General features: G+C 37.9%; 1 protein-coding gene across 15 annotated transcripts in view; it reads left to right on the forward strand.

The window, feature by feature from the left end:
* Window positions 1-22,393, forward strand: part of Cask (calcium/calmodulin dependent serine protein kinase) — a 328,516-nt gene that overhangs the window by 283,204 nt on the left and 22,919 nt on the right. For 7 of the 15 annotated variants that reach the window (XM_085838264.1, XM_085838256.1, XM_085838257.1 and 4 more), the window contains 7 exons: window positions 5,262-5,340; window positions 7,816-7,901; window positions 9,946-10,014; window positions 12,518-12,586; window positions 13,977-14,012; window positions 15,600-15,796; window positions 19,910-20,025. In XM_085838264.1, the coding sequence (XP_085694390.1) occupies window positions 5,262-5,340; window positions 7,816-7,901; window positions 9,946-10,014; window positions 12,518-12,586; window positions 13,977-14,012; window positions 15,600-15,796; window positions 19,910-20,025 (652 nt within the window). The remainder of the gene's footprint in view (window positions 1-5,261; window positions 5,341-7,815; window positions 7,902-9,945; window positions 10,015-12,517; window positions 12,587-13,976; window positions 14,013-15,599; window positions 15,797-19,909; window positions 20,026-22,393) is intronic. The other 8 variants (XM_085838260.1, XM_029473084.2, XM_021152785.3 and 5 more) reach the window with 3 other exon arrangements.

Genomic DNA, 22,393 nt, shown 5'->3' on the forward strand with positions numbered 1-22,393 from the left:
CTTAAGACCATGGTGGCAGCAACTTTGGAGGATGTGTGCACATCCTTTCATATCCATGGACCTCAGGTTATCCATCTCTAGAAGCACACTGACTAAATGACCCTGAAGTCCCTCCAAACTGTAGAAGTCAAAAATCTCATTCGTTCATTTTGTACTTTGCTTGACTCAGTAAGCAAATGTTGAAAGTACATATGGAACATCACTGCATTAGATACCTGTGATATAGGGGCAGATAAGACCTGGAGCTCACTTTATGTAGTATAGTCCACATTAAGGAGAAAAATTTGCAGCTTAGCACGGTTTGACAAGCCCAATTACAACGAAGGTAGAACGAAAAGGAGGCTATTCTGGAAAGGCAAGAAGGGCAATGTTCAACCAAGCAAAGCAGACAGAAAGGTGTAAAGGACCACAAGGAGGTCTCAAAATATCTTGTGATCATATAATCTGAAAGCCAATAGCAGTTGCTTGTCTTTTGGATGACACAGATCGAGGAAAAATACATCTATCTCTGAGTTAGCTTTTTCAGAAAGCATAAAATGACCTTGAATCACTCACTCCTTAAAGTCTCCCTTAAAAGGTTGTTCTCAATCATGTGATCTTGGTGATGCCATATTTTTTTTCACTGGCTGCCATGAAAAGATGATTTCATGTAAAATATATATTAACAGTAACAGTTATAACTATTACAATTACTATGGTTGTTTGCCTGTTAACTTGTCTTCTGCATAGCTCTCTATTACTCTGCAAATTGTATTGACATGACCTCTTCTGCCTGGATATTCTCTATAATGTATAAATTCCCTAAGCTTGATATAGTTCCTTTAGACCCTGTATTTTCCCAGTTTGTAACACTGTACTCAGAACTATTTTTCTCTATTGATTGTGACTCCAGTAGTTAAAAGTGACAAAGACCATACCTCAGCTAGCTTACACAATAGGGGGAAAACACCCCCCCCCAATTCCTCAAGCTCTGATAGGTTCAGGAGTAGATACCCATCCCATGCTGAGCCAGTGACTCATGTTCTTTCACTGGAGAAAGAACATGAGTCACTTCTCCACAAAGAAATTTTGGGGAAGACACAATAAAAAATGTTGACTATAATTGATTTGAAGTAAATTTCTCTGGCAAAGAAGAAGCTGTCTGCCTCCTTTATCACTGTGCCTAAAACAGTGTCAGCCACATAGTATGTTCCCATTCATATCAGTTAATATAGAAACCTGTTAGCTTTGAGGGCGGACTCTGTTGTACTGTCATTCCCCTTATGAAAGTCAGTTTGACGTATGTGTTCATTTATGGCATTTTTCCAGAATACTTCTCTAAGTGACCATACATGCTGATTGAATATACAAATTGGAAATGAAACTTGAACATTATAATTGAATGCTAGGCAAAGTCATTTTTGGTAAACTCTACTTTTTACAGTGCTTGCCTAGTCCTTCAGAGAGCTTCAAGATAGGAAGGACCATGCAAAGGTAAAGCTAGAATGCAAATTCTCAGATAATTCCATGAAGCAGCTTTCTGACAGAATGTTTTTCTCCAGAGAGGCAAAATTGAATGTCTACTACCAACCTCTTCAAATTCAAGACCACTTCCTATAAAGTGACCTTGTTAAAAAAGATACATAATTTTAGACTCCATTCCTGTCCCCATGAATATAAATCTAAAGAGTGTGCCTTAAGCAGTCAGTATTATTTAACAGATCCCTGTGTGATTCTTAGGATCAACCAGATCTACTGTAAAAATATGTTTATGGAAGGTTGTCTTAATAGTGAATCACTGAAAAATAAAATGTAAAATGGCTTTAAATATAACTACGAAACTTGGGCTTCTAGCCCTCTCATCTGAAACAGATGAAATTATAACAAATATTAAATTATACATGAGAAAGGTTGGACATCAAACAACAAAGGACAAAGATCTCTGAGAAAGAAGATGCAAAGACAGTAACGCTTACAATTGTCCCACCTTACTGCCGTCAGAAAGTTTCCAAGCCACTGCATGGGGATGGGGTTATGAAGCAAAGCAGGCAGAGTCCCTGGATTGAAGGACCAGAACTAAGAATCTTTCAGAAATGGGCCAAAGATAAGCATCTGTAGGTACACCAAAGCTACAAAAGACTATAACCTTTTTTCGCTTATTTTGTAAATCTCTTTCAAAGATACTTTGCATTGGGATGTATCGCATATGTAAAATGGATTACACAGGTAACATAAAGGTCAGGTAGAAAGAAATGACTCTGTACTATTAGAAATTTCTCTAAATGAAGTAGTATGGTATCACTCAAAGGCAAATTGATAGGTTTAATATATATGCTATAATAAAACCAAATATACTCACTAAAGCAGCAACTTGCAGCTAATTGGAGTTGGGGGAAACTAAAAATATGTATGGCTCAGTGGGTAAGAGGGCTTGCTGAGTTGGGATCCCCAGCATCCATATAAAAAGTCAGATGTGCTTGTAAATGCAGCACTGGAGATGAAAGACAGAGGAACATCACTAAGACTGGTTGGGTCTCAGCGGAGCCAAAAAAAAATACTACAAGCTCTAGGTTCTGTAAAAGGAAAAACAAACAAACAAAAGCCTGCTTCAAGGTAGTAAGGTAGAGAGCATAAGAAGAGGATATCCTATGGCATCCTCTGGACTACACATACACACTTGCATACACATGAACAAACATACCCCCACAGACATGCACATATATGCATACACTACACACATATCACACACACACACATGCACGCATGCACACACACACACACACACACAAACAAAAAGGTTGTAGCTAATGAGATAACACAAGAGATACATCGGAATGGGAATAAATCTACAAGAACACAGAAAAGGAGGTTAAAAGAAAACAAAATAAGTGTAACACAACAAGAATATATATTTATACTGAATTATACTAAATCTTAATACTGTAAATTCTCCTATTAAAAAGCAGAGGTTGACACACCTTTAATTCCAGCACTCAGGAAACAGATGGATCACAGAGCTTGAGGCTAACCTGGTCCACAAAACCAGTTTTAAGATAGCCAGGGCTACACAGAGAAACCTTATCTGGAAACACACAAATGCACAAAGCGGAGGTTAAGTATTCAATTACATCTTACCTGTAAGAAGTGTACTTTATAGAAGAAGAAACATAGTTTCTAAATATGGGTAGAAAAGCTATATCACTATAACATTATTCAGATAAAGGCTGAAGTGACTATATTGATATCAGAATTTATTCTTAGACAAAAATGAAGTTAGGTTGGAAATTAATAGCAAATAGAAGCCAGGCATAGTGGTGCACAACTGTATTCCCAATACTCATGAGACAGAGCCAGAAGGATTGTGAATTTGAGGCTGTCCTGGGCTATACAACAAGACTGCCTCAAAATAAAAAGTGAAAAGAAAAATTCAAAAAAAGGGGGGGAAATCCCACAATTTGAAGTAACCCATAGATAAAAGAAGAAGGTAAATAGTGTTTTGGGGCTGAAGAGATGGCTCAGCAGTTAAGAGCACTGACTGCTCTTCCAGAGGTCCTGAGTTCAAATCCCAGCAACCACATGGTGGCTCACAACCATCTGTAATGGGATCTGATGTCCTCTTCTGGGGTGTCTGAAGACAGCTACAGTGTATTCATAGATAATAAATAAATAATAAATCTTAAAAAGATTGTGCTCAAGCTTCCAAAATGAAAAATGACAATTAACTACACTGTATCAAATTTTGTGTGATGCCACTGCAAAAGAAGAAATATGTAACACTAAATATAAATTAATTAATAATTTTAATATTTAAATATTTACTTTTTAAAAAACGGACAGGTCTGAAATCAGTAACCTCATCTCAAATCCCCAACTAAAAAAACTAAAGACAAAAGAGAACATATTAAAGCCAAGTAAGTAGAAGACATAATGAGAATCAATAGGAATAAATAAGAATGGCGATATATATAAATGATAAAGTGTTTGCTTAGCATCTGTGAGGCCCTAAATTCAATTCTTAGTACTTAAAAAAAAAAGTAGAACTCAGTGAATTAGAAAATAGAAACATAACAGCACAAATCAAACAGAAGATCAGACTGATCATGAAAAATGACTAAATGACCATTGCGTTAATGTTTGCTGAAAAGATGTCAACAAATGTCTGTTCATCCCAGACAGGCCACAGACAATTCTACATAGACTTCTCCCAAAACAATGAAAAGAAATGAAATTTTCCCAACTCATTCTGTAAACCCAGTGCTACCCTATAAGACCAGGCAATAATATTACAAGAAGAATGCAGAATGGAGTCCCTCATGAATATAGATGCAAAACTTCTAAACATAATTTTAGCAAAGCAAATGAACACAATATGAAAGCACTAATAGATGTTCATTTCAACAACGTATATACTAAAATATTAACACAGAAAAAATATTCTAGTGTCTGTAGGAAGATGATATACAAATACATGAAATGTCTCAGATCTTAAAAAAAAAAAATGTTACAAGAATGAGGAGATTAAAACAGGAATGTTGCTTTATTTATAGCTACCAAAACGGTAAGCAGTGAAGTAGAAGGGCTCATGAGCAACTTGGTGTGTCTAAACAATGTAATACCAAAGACAAAGAATAAGCTCTAGATAATAGAACAGTATGGTAAATCCAAAAATAATTATGAAAAATGAAAGAAAGCAACCCAAATGAAAGTGGCTTCCTTTATAGATAATACAAGCTTCTCTATAGTCAAAAAGGACCCATCCATGGTTGTGTGGATATGAGTGGAGAGTGCAGAGCAATGGGAGTAGATTGCCAAAGAACAAGAGGGAACATTTAGGGATAAGAGGCACTGACACCATCTGATTGTAGTGGCAAATTAACACATGTATGCACAGGTTAAACTTACCAAATTTTACAGTTTGAAATATCTTATGTGGGTTACAAAATAAAACTTATTTTGTGGAAGAAATATAAGGGATATACTAATATAAAATATATACCCTTGGTAGGAGTAAAACCTTTTTAAAAATAATTAGCAATATAAAAACAAATTAAAGTGAAAAATAATCATAATTAAAATATTAAAAGGTAGTACATACATTGTATTCTTGCTATTTAGCAATCAAAATACCAACAAGTAGCATTTCTGTCATGGAACAATTTTGTATGTAAACTCTTCATTTTCTATATGTACTCTTCTATTTAAAATTACCTACAATAAAATCACAAATATAAAATAGTGCTTTCATTTAATTGTATCCTTACGAACTTTGTTTTCTTTAACAGGGAATCACTTTGAAAATGAATGAGCTAAATCATTGTATTGTTGCAAGAATCATGCATGGGGGTATGATTCACAGGCAAGGTGAGTTCCACCAGTGATTCTTTCTTTACCTTCCTTCATTCTTCCTAGACTTCTGATGGAAGTAGGGTTTTTTATGATTCACATAAAAGAGCTGTTTGTCTTTTCAGTTTCAGTTATTGTAGACCTTGTTCCTAAATTCCATCCCCACAACCAGAAATGAAATAAAACCTCCAAGTACTCTTTTATCTGTATCCCACCAATTTTAATATATAATAATTTGTTATGATTCATTTGTCATTGTCTTACATTTCTATTATACTTTTATTGGCTCAAAAATTATTTAGAAGGGTTTTTTTTTACAGATTTATTTATTTATTTTATATATGTGAGTACACTGTCGCTGTCTTCAGACACCCCAGAAGAGAGCATCAGCTCCTATTACAGATGGTTGTGAGCCACCATGTGGTTGCTGGGAATTGAACTCAGGACCCCTGGAAGAGCAGTCAGTGCTCTTAACCACTGGGCCACCTCTCCAGCCCTAGAAGTATTTTTATTTACCTTTTTTTTTTTCTTTTTTTTTATTAGGTATTTATTTCATTTACATTTCCAATGCTATCCCAAAAGTCCCCCATACCCTCCCCCCCACTCCCCTACCCACCCACTCCCACTTCTTGGCCCTGGCATTCCCCTGTACTGAGGCATATAAAGTTTGCAAGACCAAGGGGCCTCTCTTCCCAGTGATGGCCGACTAGGCCATCTTCTGATACATATGCAGTTAGAGACACGAGCTCTTGGGGGTACTGGGTAGTTCATATTGTTGTTCCACCTATAGGGTTGCAGACCCCTTTAGCTCCTTGGTTACTTTCTCTAAAGAGATTTTTTTTAGACATCTTTCTATAATTCACTTCTAACTTAATCGCATTGTGTTTAAAGGGTGTGGTCTATATGACACCATTACTCACAGCTTTGTTAAGACCTTCCCTCGTGGAAAGCACTTTCATCATTTTTATGTGTATATGTTTATGAAGAGCCTTTATTTTTCATTTGTTGCATACAGAGTTCCCAACTGGCTTGTTAATCTTTCTGTTCAAATCTTTTCTGTGTTGATTAATTTTTTGTATGCTTGACCCACAAATACTTCATAAAATATCCATTTATCATAGTAAAGTATTTCAGTGCCTATTTATAAATCTCTCTTTGGACTTAAATATTTGACTATATGAATTAGGTACATGGGCCTCAAACTCACTATGCAGTCAAGGGTAACCTTAAACTTGTAATCCTCCTGCCTCTACCTCCTGAGTGCTGGGATTAAGGTCATGCACTATTGTGACCAGTTCTGATTACTATTTTTGATAGAGTACTTCATTAATATTCAATGTAATGATTCTACTGTTTTGCTTTCCTGGTTCATTTTTTGGAGATTTTTGTTTTGTTAGCCTCTAGCTTCTAATTTCAGCACCTATTTCTGTGATACTAGTGGTTACCTAGAAATTTTAAGTTTCATATATTAAAGTTAAACAATATCATTTTTTTTTTGGATTTTTTTCTTTTTGGTTTTTCGAGACAGGGTTTCTCTGTGTAGCCTTGGCTGTCCTGGAACTCACTCTGTAGACCAGGCTGGCCTCAAACTCAGAAATCCACCTGCCTCTGCCTCCCAAGTGCTGGGATTAAAGGCACACCACCACCACCCAGCTTAGACAATATCTTTATGTTTATTTATTTCTCTGCACACACACACACACACACACACACACACACACGTTCTGTACACATGCTGCAGTGTGCATGTAGAGGTCAGGGAGCAATCTGTGGGAATCAATTCTCTTTCTACCATATGGGTTCCAAGGATTGAACATAGATTATCAGACTTGGTGAAGAAGCCTTTTGCTTCTGGCCCAGATTTCTTATTTTATTTATCTTATTTTTCCTGGGTCTGTATAGTAATGCTTTCATCAGTTCAATAAAATATTCATCCAATCAAACATTGCCTTTTCTTCATTCTCTTTGTTCTTTCTGAATTTCAGTTAGATGTACATTAAACAATCCTATGCCATAGCTTTTTTTTTATATTTTTTTCTTGTTTCCTGGTTTCCCTATATCTTTATTTCCATGACCTTAAGTAATCTTTTGTTATATCTTCCAGTTCATTGACACTCTCCTCAGCCATGTCTGAATTCTTACTCCATGTATCCATTTATTATTTTATGTCACCATTTATGGTTTTGTTTAGATGTAGTAGTCATTTGTTTTGTTTTCAGTTCTGTCTGCTCATACATGATAGTTTCTTATTGGGTGGTCAACAAGTTTCTTTGGCCATCCATCAAAACTGTGCTTTCTGCAAGTAAATGTATCTATTTGAATGGTTTTACTACACAAAAGTGAAGTAATTCTATACCTAAATGCAGTCCTCTCTCTAAATCACTGGCTTTTAGATCTGTAATTTATTTTTGTATTATATTGCTACCTTTCCCTTTTCATTATTCTAAAAACAGTTACTTCGTTCCTGTTTATAATCGTGTATGATTTTCTTAGGTACACTTCATGTTGGTGATGAAATCCGAGAAATCAATGGCATAAGTGTTGCTAACCAAACAGTGGAACAGCTACAGAAAATGCTTGTAAGCCAATGGAAGTTTGCCCTTCTCTAAGATTCATTTTTAGTTCATTAGCCTAGATTTTGATTTTTAATGATATTGATTTAATTTGTATTTTGATGTGGCTGTGGATGCATACACACACACACACATGTGCGCTTTGGAGGACAGTTTGAAAGAGTTTCTTCTCTGCTTCCTCCATTTGGGTCCCAGGCATTGAACTCAGGTCATCAAGCTTGGCGGCAAATGCCTTCACGTGCTAAGCCATCTTTTTTTACTATTATATTTTTAATTAAAATATAATTACATTTCCGTCCTCCTTTCTCTCTCTAATCTCTTCTACATAGCACTCTGTCAGGTCAGTCGCTCTAGTTCATGGACTCTCTTTCTTTGTATTGTTGCATGCGTTATAGAGATGTTTATACATGTAAATCCAACATGCTGAGTCCATTAAGTGTCCCTTGGATGTAAATGCTTTCAGAGATAACCACTTAGAATGGTATGACCAAGTGGGAGGCCCATCCCTGGGAACAACTTCTCCCTTTCAACCTTCCTTAGTTGCCTGTAGTTCTTTGTCTAGGGGTAGGTCCCCATGAGATTTCCCCTTCCACAACAGCATGTCAACTGGTCCTCTCACTGTATAGGTCCTGTTGCTGAGCCATCTTGACAGCTCTATTAACTTATTTTGTACAAAACACACACAGAAGGTATGCAAAGATGGCTCAGTGGGTAGAAGCACTTGTTGTCAGAGTACCTGAGTCTGGACGCCACACCCAGGTAAAAGGCAGAGCATGGTCTCACCTGCCTGGAACCCCAACATTATGTCTGGTAGAGACATGAGGGTAGCTGGGGCTTGCTAGCCACCAGCCTAGCTCAAGGTTCACTGACAGATCCTATATCAAGGAAAGAAGGTGGAGAATAATGGAGCAGAATATCGAACATTCTCTTCTGGCCTCCACAAGCACATACACACAGGTGCTGGCACCTGTATTCACACACGTTCATACACCAAACATACATACAGCAACTGAGGTATCCCCACTCATACCTAACACACACACTAAATAAACAGATTTAAGGAAAATACATCTAATGGTTCTTCAATCCTAGTCAGAATACTTCTTGTACCATCATTTATGTGAAGCTGAACTTGCACACTATTCATTAAAAACTGACAACTAGGAAAATGCAGTAGCTGCAGTGGACTTTGAAACCATTTTGCCTGCCTTTAGCAGTGGGAGTCTGCACACTGTTATCCTTCCTTGGTTTCTTACCAACCAGATATTTACAGAAAACCTCCCCAGTACATACTCGTGTGAACTAGTATCTCGCTGACCTCAAAAGGTTTCTGATTAACCCCATCAGAAACCTCTTTCCTGTTTAGCTGAGTCATGGCCAGCTGTACTGTATCTCTCTACGACACTAAAGAAGAGGAAGGTAACTGTAAGCCAGGCCATTATTGGCTATACTCGAAAAAAATCCATACTGAAATTAGGCCTTCAATAAAAAGCATTGACATCTGTTGACAGACCCCCATCTATGCTGGGTTGTAGCAAACAGGGGGAAGCATTTGTTTTATGCCCTGCTATAGTACAGCAGTAAATACCTATTAGGCAGGAAATAAGCATCCCGGGCTTGCCGTAATCAAAAGGAATGCCAGAATTAATAAAGTATAAAACCAATTTTATGGTGATAGCATCTGAGAGTAGCATATTAAATAGGGCTTTTATATAAGTACTTATTCTCTTCTTCGGGTCAGTGTATAGTCATTTTTGTAAGGCATGTCATTTCGACCCTTTTGTATTCATGTGTACAAAAGATAACCATCAGAGATCTTGGAGACCATTCATTGCTAGATACAAGATAGTCAGCCTTGACTTTGAGGGATCTTTCGCAGAAACCTCTACCAGTAACCTGAGTGTTTCCTGCTTTATAATTAGGGGGGTTTTAGGGCTGTGTGCTGTCAGGTGGTGTGGACTGATTGCACCCACACGTTTTGAGTGGTTTCTTCTGTGTTTTTGTGTGCAACATGTGTTTGCATGAGAACTCTCGTCTTTTCTTCTCCCAGAGGGAAATGCGAGGGAGTATTACCTTCAAGATTGTGCCAAGCTACCGCACTCAGTCTTCATCCTGTGAGGTAATAAGTCTAACAAGGCTCTCCCACCCCCAACCTTCCCCATCTCCTCTGATTTCTTAACTAACTGTCTGCTGATGGCTGAATGTTTTTGCTTTCTGGGAAATTGTTTCTGCCTGTGCTGTTAGATCACTGCACACCAATTTTACAACAAAGATAACGGAACAGAGGAGGTCCCACCCACCTCCTCAGCCCTACTTGCATGTAGATATCTTCAGCCTTTTTGCAGCAAAATCAAAGCCAAATATAGAAAAGCTACAGTAACATAAAGCTTGATAACAAAAAGAAAGAAATCCCTGAGACAAAAATATACAGCAGTGTTTCCAGGAAGTCCATTCACTTCCCTTGATAAGCTATCCCACAGGTAGTTCTTCTTTCCAAGAGTCAATTTCTGTTGAGGTAGCAGTGTTCAAATGAGTGACAGGTCTTGTGATGAGACCCTGATGAATTGGTAACTGACTTCACTGAAAGGACACAGGCTCCTGTGACCTTTCTGCATATCTAAAGTGGGAAATGATCTTTTGTAGAATAACGCCCCCGTGTTTCTGAAAACAGATTATCCTCTGGCAATTAGAACTCTTTCAACTTACGGGTTTATTTTTTTTAGTTTTGTTTTGCTCATTATAGTCAAAAATCTATTCTTTCTATATTGGGAGACATAAATTATCATAAACAGAATCATTCTTTGGTTGTAGCACATTCAGTTCAAATGTTATTTATTGGACCTTATTTTCCAATTTCCCTGTGGCTCTTCCAGGTATGTTAATATGAAGTGTAAGAGCTGGGAATATAGCACAGTGAATGCTTGCTTGGCATGTGTGAGTCCCTGGGTTCAATTTTTATCACTGCAAATAAATAGATATGAAGTGTACATTTTCTAAAGCTAAGTTTTAAGGACTGTAGCTGACTTACTGGATCTGTGCTTAAGAAAATTTGAAAGAAAGATTATACTTTTCAAGTCTATAGTGGTGCTACAAACTTCACAAGAAAGCCAAGTACAAGGTTCAAGTAGATTTTAATTGTCAATTAAAGTGTCATATTTTATTGGGTCTTGAGCTCCTCTTGGTGACTTCCTAAGGAATGTCAATTAATAGTACATTTCAAAAATAAGCAGCACTGCTCCAGATTCAAGATTCAGAGCATTAAGTTTTGTTACTTAGAGTATAAACCTGTCGGGGAAAGAGACAATGGCATACTTGCATACATTTTTGTATAAATCTAAATATTCTAGAACCATAGGTTATTCACAGCCTTTCTCATGTGTTGAAGACATTGAATAAATAGATTGGATTGGGGGTGGTACTAACCAGAAGATATTGTTAGTTATGAATACAAGTTTCTCCTTTTTTTTAAGTTGTTGAACTAGTTTGAGGGAGACACCAGTATCATACATATAAAATCTACACCTTTAAATATCTGAAAGAAATGATTTCCTCCTCTTACTTTGTTCATGGATACACGACTTTTTTTTTTTTTAACCCACCTGGGTTAGACTCTTCTTAGCTGGGCAAGGCTTCTCTAATAAAGGCTCTCATCCACTTCCCCCAGACCCTATCCCTACTGATTTGAAACCCTAAGGGTGACAAATAGAGATTAATCCACTGCATAATGTTTGAGAATGTTCCTCTAAAGGATCTCATTCTATTTCAGGCTAACCAATTCCAGAAGTATTCTTTCAATATCCTAGAGAGAAACATATCTTTTGGACAGAAGTGGATACAGAACTCTACACATGAAATGTCTTAAACGACTTAATTTCTTCTTCTGATAGTTCTTTTTATTAAAGTTGACTTAGACACTAAGGAACAGAACCTGAAAAGGATTAGGAGTGGGTTGAACAGCAAAGAGTGTGGGCTCCTGGCAAGTTTGGCCAGAAATAGAGCATTGTTGCTTGGAGTCACTGTCTTACTCAGTCTGCTAAAATGTTACAAAGAAAGAGATTTGCTTTCTGGTGCAGCTTTCTCTTTTTACCCCATTAGTAATATTTATTCTAGAAAGGTCTAAGATGATTACAATATGTAAAGTCTTTCTCTTAGGCTCATTTACTTTCAGTGGAGTTATTTGGTAGTTCTTGACAGTGGGGTACCTAAGAACAATAAACTACTTCTCAAACCCATTGTTTAACCTATTCTTTAATTCAAAACTAGGCAGTTGAGATCTTCAGTACAATAGCACTATAATATTTATTGTTGTGTGCCCTTTGATAAGTTTTTAATATCACTGTCCTGAGATCCCAATAAAAAAGCAAAGATTGTAGAATTTGGAATACAGGAAAAGAATAATCAATAATCAATGACAGCACAGCCCTCACTAATAATATGGGAACCTTCAAACTGCAAAAAAGTATTTTTATACTTCTGTGAAATCATATAAGTCAGTCAGCATGACACCTTTTATAGCATTAACCTCAGAGGAAATAGTTGTCAGACTGTGGTTGGGACTGTTGATGTGAATATCTGTTTCTGTGCCAGTGCTCTGTGTTAATGAACCTTGTGTCTTATTTCAGAGAGATTCCCCCTCCACTTCCAGACAGTCCCCTGCTAATGGTCATAGCAGCACTAACAATTCTGTTTCGGTAAGAACTCTAGCTCCACCCAGCCAAGTGTGACGATTTTGTTGGTGCTCACCTGCCATGAGTGTTTAGTTCCATGTGTTCAGTGGAAAGATTGTCTACTGCAGACGCACATGGCTACTGCAGCAGCCTTGCAGTTGACTCCTGGAAAACCTCCCTCAACGTTTCCTTCTTAAAAATCAGTCACATTTGAAGAAATGTAATTCAAGACTGCTGTAGTTGTTCTAAAACTACCTCTCAGCCACCCCACCAATACTTATGGCTGCTCAAAGGATATAAATAGAAATGTGTTTAAATTTCTTTAAGAATTTTTTAATTTAAAAATGATAAATGTAAGGGATTTTTGCAGAATAAGCATTTGGGTGTTCTTGGGCTTCATAGTTTTCCATTCTGAGGGATATCAGCAACGTCTTTTAGTTTCCGCTATCTAAGTTTACGAATTGGTGTGCCCTCTTGTTATTGTGGTACGTGCACATATTTTTGCGAATTTTAAGCCTTGCCTGGATATGAAAAGCAAAAGGAGCTGGCTTCAAACTGCACTTAAGCCACGCTGGTATCACATCTTTAACACAAAGTACATACTTGACTTAAACTTGGAAAGTTGCCATTTTTCAGAACTCTCCATTTTGGATTATAGAAAGAATCATTTAACCAAACAGAAGCATTTATGTGCATGGGTTTGCAGGTTTGGGGATAGCCAAATCTTCTCTGAAGTTGCTGGTGCTGCTGCCTGTCACCCTGCTGTAATTATAAGACCTCTAAGAATGCAGCACTGTTAACTTTTGTTCTGACTTTTAATTTGCCCTTTAAGAATATATCAACCTTCTTATCCAATCAAATCATTAGTCATTCAAAGATCATCTCAAATGGAATGATATCCCAAGTATCTAAGTAAGAGAAATTGTGTGAGAAAATTGTTTATAACTGTGTTTCCAATGTGAACCTAGGTTCTCAAAGAATTCCTTTTTAACATTAACATGTAATGCTATTAAGATGGTAAAAAAATCCATAGAGCCATTAAAATTTTCAAAATCTAAACGGTTGCAATGATGAAGTTGAAAAGGACAACCGTTCTTTTGTCCTCAGGGGGTTTTGTAATAGGCTGTTTGAACCGCAGTGGCTTTTGTGTTGAAGATGCTGAGTTGTTTCTTAAGAACACATTTTCTCTCTGCTTCAACTTACCTGCTTTCTTCAGCTTGCTGCTAAATGGCCTGGGTTTGATTTTTTTTTTCCTAATAACTCAACATTTCTAAGAAATGTAATAATGTATATGATCTCTTTACAACTTAAATCTAGTTCATTTTTAACCATATTGTAACAGAAACACACAAATTACTTTGTACTCTTGACAAGTAAATGAAAATTTTTCTCCTGGGTTGGCTTTATTCTACAGGACTTGCCATCAACCACCCAACCAAAAGGACGACAGGTGAATAGATACCCTCTATAGAAACTTCTCTAAACCAAGCTAATAGCTGATCCTTTATTAACCCTTTCCATCCCATAATGTCTGCATTTTGGACCATAACATTTGAGCATTGAAAGCTTGTACCATTTCATTTTAACACATTATACATGACTAATTCTCTATAAAGATTTTTTCCTCACATCTCTGTAGCTGTGATGGTTATTGTAATTACAACCTGATCATTTTTTGCTGGCAGTAAAGAGGTTTTGGCCTTAGAGAGTCTTACCTGCCTCTGGTGCATACAAAATTCATAGAATTCTAAGTATAACTAAGTCATGCCCTAATGAACAACTTAAGGCACTTTTCTGAAATTGAAATCTGAATTAAAATTAAATTTCTATTTGCTTGTGTATCATAAAAGTTACATACGGTGAAACAGCATCAGTACCTTGGTCTTCACCCTAGGATGCCTGTGCTCGTTTAGAAATGCTACATGCTGTCCAGCATCAGCAAGCAGCTTTCAAACAGCCAGCACTTTGAAAGCATACATTTTAGGTACAAATGCAGAGATTTATTAATTTTAAGGGTTGGGTTGCTAAAATGAAACATCACACAATAGTTCCAAAGCCTTCAGGTTGGTTTTACCATGACTTAAATGGGACATTCAAGGTTAATATCAATAGAAATATCATGGGAATGTTTTTCTTGAAATGTGATGCTAAAAAATACTAAATCTGATTTTAAGTTAAGAACTGTATAAATTAATGATTAGTAGAATATCCCCACAGTTTAGTCTCAGGATTTCATAACTGGAGCAACCTTGGGTATAGATAGTGCCTTATTTTAAAGCACTTAGAATTCCAGTCATTCATAAAACCCTATGTTATAACCCCTGTCTGCCAATGTGTCTCTTCAATTCACATACCATAAAGCTCTAGGCCTTGAACCATGCATGCTTTAATGCTCTGTGCTGATTTCAAGTGTTACATTGTCAAAGCAAGGGTTTAGATTCATCTTTATTTCCCCAGAAAAGTAAAGCACAAATCCAAACCCAAAATCTCTCTAAAGAAATCAAGCTGTATTTTGAATGTTTTAATATTGTTTGGGTTACATATAGCTCTGTCTGCAGTATATAGACATACTGCCAGTTGTCATGAAAACATGGCATTCAATATCATGAAAGCAAGATCCCAACCCAGAGTTCTTGCTACTTTACCATGAAAACCTACCCTGAGTACTAGTCTCTATGCCTTAAAGGCTGCCTCATGGTCATGACAATGTATCCATACCATCACCATGGCCATAGCAAGTTGTTAATTGGTGAGCTTAATTACACACCTATCCTATTACTAAAAGCAGAGTTTATTCAACAAGTATTTTAGTGTTCCTTCCAAATATAAACAGCAAAAATGAAGCTCTGTGCATCAGATATGGCACCCTGTTTCTAGTGGCAGTTGTTTCTTGTGTCCTACCTCCATACATCGTTTCAGCTTTCACCATCTGATGTCCTGTTGTGTTGTCAATGTTAATGTGTGGTTATTAGAGTAGCATTCACTGTTTTTCTTCCCATCACTGTGGCCTCCGTTCTTACAAGCTCCTGTTTTATAGATCTATGTAAGAGCACAATTTGAATATGATCCAGCCAAGGATGACCTCATCCCCTGCAAAGAAGCTGGCATCCGGTTCCGAGTTGGTGACATCATCCAGATTATTAGTAAGGATGACCACAACTGGTGGCAGGGTAAACTGGAAAACTCCAAAAATGGAACTGCAGGTCTCATTCCTTCTCCTGAACTTCAGGAATGGTATGTTTTTGTTATTTTATGGTGAAACTGAGCCCTCTCTTCCAGTTCTCAGTTTCATATTTCATATTATAAAACCTGCTTGATAAATCCTTTTCTTTGGTAACTATATAAATTCCAGTTGTCTAAGATCAAATCCAAAAATTATTTGTCCAAGACTTAATCTTCAGCTTATGGTCAGATACTAGGTCCAGTTAGAGCCACACTTTCTGTGTAAGGAAAAGAGGGAGGAGATAAGCTGGGTGGCTAGCTTCAGATCATTTGGGCAGAGCCCTCAACTCCTACAAACTTTTCTAATCTTTTTAGAATGGCCTTTTTTTTTCAGATGTATCCCTCTGTATTCTTTCATGACCATCTTACCCCAACATCAGGAAAAAATATCTTCAAGTGCCATGATTCAATGTCACTCGAGGTATTTAAAAATGCAGCCTGTTCCACTGTTGGGAGAAAGGACAATCAGAAGCTTTGTTCTTGGCCTTACCATTCTTTAAGAATGTTTTTTCTGAGTTGGGGACTACATAGCTCAGAAGTAGATGTTTGCCTGGTGTACCACAGAACAAGAGACAGAGGCAGGGAAAGATGACCTATTCTGTTAGAAGACTTAAACTGTGGACAGGATGAAATCAGACAGGCATTTTTAGACCCCCATTTAACTGAAAGAAGGCAGGATGTGTATCATCTATTAAATGTCCATAATCTACCCTCTTAAATATTTGCCCAATATCTACCAGAAATCTACTACAAAAAGGGGTAATTTAATACCTGGGTTTTGTTTTATAAAATAAGACTTAATCTGCCAAAACCTGGAATTCTGCCACTCCCTAACCTATACCCTACAAAAATACTTGAACTTTGTTAAAAGTAACCAAAAATATTGAGTCCGTAAATAATTCCTCTTTTTCACTAGTCCTTCTCACTATTAAAGGGTTTTCTTGGTTAATCTCTTTGATTTGATTGCCCCTTTCATCTATTGTATGTTCCCCAAAATTATTCTTACATTTAGAATGTTAAAGTAGATGAGCGCTTCAGACACCATGCTACAAATGGGGAAATGGGGCCCAAACAGAGAAGCAACAGCCTGCCGTCTGGCACTGTCTTTCAGTCTGATCTTAAGCAGACAGTTTAACATAAGCAGGAGGAAAGCAGTTTCTAAGTCTTTCTAATGCTGCTGCTGTGAATGATACATTTCACAAAATGTCTTCTGGAGAGCAATCACATGAGCATTTATTCAGAATAATCATGTGTGGGCTGGGGATATAGTAGCTCAGGTGGTTAAACTCGGTGATTCCCAGTAAAGCAGGTGTGGTGGTGCAGGCCTACAGTCCAGCAGCACTTGGGAGGCTCAGAAGCTCAGGGTCCTCTTTAGTTACACAGAGAGTTTGACACCATCCTCGGATACAGGGGCTGTATTGGAAAAAAATAACAAGGGAAGAAAAAACAATAAGTCCAGGTTTCTTTCTAGTTAGAGCAGAGATATAAATCATGTGCTCTTAGTCCTCTGCAGAAATCTGAAGAAGTTGCAGTGGGAAGAGGTTTGCTTCTTGTCTCTGCTGGCATCTAGATTGTTCAGATCAATCTTTCTACTGCAAAGAAAAAATGCTGCAGAAAATAAAGGGGTGTTTTGTTTTGCTTTGTTTTTTAATGAGCTTGAAAGCACAATAACTCAAAGAGTACTGGGGAACTCAACAACCAGGTCCTCTATGAGGACTTTTCACCAAAGCTGTAAGCAAAAATCTTAAGAGTACCAAGTATCCCATCTTACCAAGAAGGCATTTGTAATTATGCCAGAGAACCAAGAGTAAGACCACAGGCTTAAGGAAGATGGACATTCTGTCAGGGAACCCTTCCTCACATTGTTAGAACTCCAAAAGTTGGTATACCAGAGACAAGAAAAGCAGGCTGGAGCATGGTCACATATACCTGTAATCAATCCCAGTACGCAGGAAACGGAGGCAGGACGATTGTGAGTCCAGTCTGACCTATATAGTAAATTTAGGGCTACCCTGGACTACATGAGACCCTGTCTCAAAAAAGAGGAAGAGGACTCTAGATTATTTCCTTGTTTACAGGAAAATAGGACTTACTAAAGACATAGAAGCACAATTTAAAAACAATTCAGTCAGCTGGGTATTGTAGAACCCATCTGAAACCCCATATATTGTGCACTAAAGCAGGAAAATGTCTAGAAGTTCAAGGATAACGTAGTCAACATAGTGAGATCCAGGTCAGCATGAGCTACAGAGACCCTCTCTCAAAAGAAAAAATAAAGTCAACTCTCCTGAAACTACAAGATAAAGAACTGGTTTCTAATTTCCTGAGACCAGGGTAGGGATGTAGCTCAGTGGTAGAATGTTTGTCTAGAATACGCAAAGCCTGAGGGGGAGGTTTGAACTGGGAGTGGTAGCTTATGCCTGTAATTCCCAAAGGAGGATCAATTTAAAGCCAGCCTCATTTTCATAGTGACTTTGAGGCCAGCCTGGGCTATATGAAACCTTGTTTTTAAGAAAAAGAAAGAAACTGTCAGGGAGTAATGATACACATTTGCAATCCCAGAACTTAGAGGTACAAGCGAGAGCATCAGGAGTTCTAAGTCATCCTTGACTACATAGACTCTCAAGGCACTCTGAGGTACATGAGAACCTGGCTCAAACCAAACAAACGAAAATTCAAAAAGGCTTTAAAGAAGACGGAGAAACATTGCACTCATTGACTATAAGACTCAATAATGTAAAAATGTCTATCCCTCCTACATTAACTGTACCAATGCCATCTCTATCAAAATGCCAAGTTTTGAAATGGACAAATTTTAAAGTTTGAATGGAGAGGTTGGAGAGATGACCAGAAAATAATTAAGAGGACTAGCTATGCAGTCATGAATCCGAGTTCATATCTCAGCACTCACATAGCAAGCCGGTGTATCCCTGTAACCCTAGCTCCTAGGAAAGTGAAGACAGGGAAAGTTACAGCTTGCTGATTTCCAGCTTATCCAAGAAAATCTGAGCAACAGTTTCAGGGAAAGACCCTGCCTCGAAGAAATAGGTGGAGAGTGACAAGGGTACCCACACTCATACACACACACACACACACATACATACATACATACATACAGGGTACCCACACTCATACACACACACACACACACACACACACACACACATACATGCATGCATGCATACATACATACATAATTATCTTTACACACACACACACACATACATACATACATACATACATACATACATGCATGCATACATACATACATAATTATCTTTAAAGTTTATCTGGAAATGCACAAATTCAGGGATAGCCAGGATGTTCTTGAACAAAGAACAAGATCTTATTCAACCAAATACCAAACTCACGAAGGTGCTCAGCTAGACCAACAAAAGAAACAGAATCAAAGCACTTTCATACCTAAATAGCTACTTTCTACGTAGCAAATAGCATTGCACAGCAGTGAGAAAGGGTCTTACTTTTTAGTATAGCCTGCTAGGACAACTGAGTATATATAAGATACAAACTAACTGGTAGGAGGCAGGGGTTCTTAAGAAAAGAGACTGGACTCCTACTTCACATGATAAGCAAAAAAAAAAAATTCTCACAATAAAATATGAAAGACAGAACTATAAACTTTAAGAATTTCTGTGCAATTTGTGATACAATTTAGTTTGTCAGAAATATTGCTTGATTTGATATGTGAAAAATTCCTAGAAATATGCCTAATACTAAGCATGAAGCACTTAAAACAGACCAATGTATAACATATCCAGGATGCAAAACAGACCTGCCTTGACTCGCAATCCCTTGATCATCACCCTGAATCTCACAACGAGATGTTGGGACTTCTGACCCTTATTATCAGCTAATGTGGGCTCAAGGAACACATCAGTTTTAACATAAGACTGTAGTCTTAAACCATTTCTAAGAAGTTGTCATGAAAGCCAAAAAACCCTCTTTATGGCCATGATTTCAAGAACTGAGAAGAAATAGACATCCTATTGTGTGTAGCCTTCAAATGACTTTTTCTCTTTTCTCAACATAAAACTATGCATTAATTTTGTTGGATTTCCCCCTCCCCCTTTCTTCCTTCCATCCCTTCCTTCCTTTGTGTACTAGGCGAGTAGCTTGCATTGCCATGGAGAAGACCAAACAAGAGCAGCAGGCCAGCTGTACTTGGTTTGGCAAGAAAAAGAAGCAGTACAAAGATAAATATTTGGCAAAGCACAACGCAGGTAGGAAAAGCATGTCTGTTTCTGAAGCTGGGTCAAACATCTCCAAGATGTAAGCAGATAGGGCATTTACATTTGCTCTTCAGAGTTCGCTTTCCAGAACATTGTATCCTATGAAACCTTGACCAACTTGCAGCCTCCTACCAATTAGTTTGCAGAGCTCTATTTTCTAGGACAAAGGTGCTGTTTGGAGGCAGTATTTCTCTATGATGAAAGGAACTCAGCATGCTAAGTCCTCCCTTGAGAAAGGGAAGCTGGGGTATGCTGAGTCCCTGGGGTTCTCTCTGGCAGAGAGAGATTGCCCTTAAGAGGATAAACCCTCCCTCCTAGTTCCTCTTGGTCCTTGGATTTGGACCCATGACAAATATTAGAGACAAAGATACACAGAAGGGCTGTGCTCCGGAGGCTTCTGTAGCTGATTTGAAAGAGCATGGGTAACATGGATACTAACTTGGGTTAGTTTCTGTGACTATTCACCTTTCCCAGTTGTATGTACTTTCAAGTTCTCAAAAATACAAGGTGATTAGCTAAGCCTTCCTCCCCTCTGTCTGTATTGAAGCTGGGGTTTCACTGAATCATGGGGTTCACTGTTATGTTAAAAAAACTGAAATGCGCACCAAGTAAAGCGTGATTGGTTATTGCACTTGAATTCCCAGAAGACTCACAGGATATCATTTAAACTGAAAGAAAATATGTGATGGTATACTTAATTTCAATGACTTCTCAATATAACTTCTTCAATAAGGGACTTATTGGGAATGGCTCAATTAAATGAGGGCTCTTTCCCTCCCTGCCAGTTACATTATGCACACTCTTATTCCCACTATGCACTAGCCACACAACGGCTTTTGTGTTTGTTTCATAAAGGAAGGAAATATGTAAAGCCACATATCTAAATAGACTCTAGCAGCCACTCTGTTCAAGTGGCACTGTTTGAAAAGCATTATGAGTAGAAGTTAGCTTAGCCTGAGATATCAGCACTTACTACCCAGTCTTCTTAGTTGCCTCCTCTTCTTCTGTCTGCTTTCACCAGTCTAAAACAATCTAAGCAGCTCCCAGGAGATTAGTTAAATCGAAAGCACATTAGTTAAAGACAAAACAACGAATCAGCTGGGGATGTCTATCAGTAGTAAAATGCTTGTGTAGCATATGCAAGGCCCTAGGTTTCATCCCCAGCATCCAAATTAGAGAGGAAATTTTCTAATTCAACTTGTCATTTGTATAGTTTTAAATGATACATAAATACTGATGACACTCAAATTAATTTAATCCTATAAAAGCAAAACAAAGGCTGGGTAAATCCGCTAATATGTCATTAGTTTTATAATCTACTAAGTAGGAGTGTGAACATCAGTATTCAATTTGTCAATACTCCTTAACTTGGCTCTGAGGATAACTAAGTGAAAGTCAGAAAACGTGACCTCTCCAACTGTTGACGAAGACTTAGTCAAAGCATCTGTTGAAGAATGTTGCCAGAGAATCAACATCCAATCTCATTTCCTGTGGTTCATGTTTTCTGTTCTTGGAGCACTGGGGCATCACTGTGCTTCTTCTGTCATACCCATTTGGATTCCCGTGGTCAGCGTAATAGGCAACCTGAGACAAGATCATTAGTTCACCCAAGGAAGTGTATGACTTGGTAGTCACTTAGCTCACTGAGGCTGAACCAAGCAATCAGGTTATCCAGTCAAGGTGGTCCTTTCTAATGCTTAAACCTCAGTGGATCTAAGGTTCTCTCATTACTCAGCCTGGCCAAAAGGTGCCCTCATGGTAGATCTGCGTAATCTTGCAGTACCCTGTGTCTCTGAGAAACACTCCCTATCAAGGTTGGGAAGTATTTATCCTTGATTTTAGACAACGGGATACAGTTGTTTTCTTCTCCATCCTTTGGCCTGACATCCCCATTATCTCAAACCATGTGCCAAAGTTCTCAAAAGCTCAAACTGAGGAAAAGTAATCATAGTTGCACTGGGGACAGGGCCACCACTCTTTGTTGCCCTTGGTGGTTTCCTAACTGTTGAGCTCTTCTAGACATCCCAACAGTCCTTGTTGTGCTTGAGGGATTGTCCTAACCAGGTTTCTCTGACTGCCTTCAAAGGAGTCTGAGTACCTTGGAAGGAAGGTCCTTGCATAGCCACTTAGGTTTCTTTCTAAACCTTTATGTTTCTGCTTGTGTGTGAATCTCTAGACAGAAGATTGCTGTCAGGGTTCCTTTCCCTGCAGAGTCGTGAGCTCTCCTTCCTTTCTCTATCCTGGCCTACCTGCAGTAGACTTGCCCAACTAAGCTTAACATTTCTTTCTGTCACCATTTCTTCGGCACTCCTCAACTTTATTGATTAATGTTTCCCTCTTGTTTATCCTAAAATCCAGA

This window comes from Mus caroli, unplaced genomic scaffold, assembly GCF_978045245.1.
Source record: "Mus caroli unplaced genomic scaffold, Mus_caroli_1 scaffold_5, whole genome shotgun sequence".
Lineage (NCBI taxonomy): Eukaryota > Metazoa > Chordata > Mammalia > Rodentia > Muridae > Mus > Mus caroli.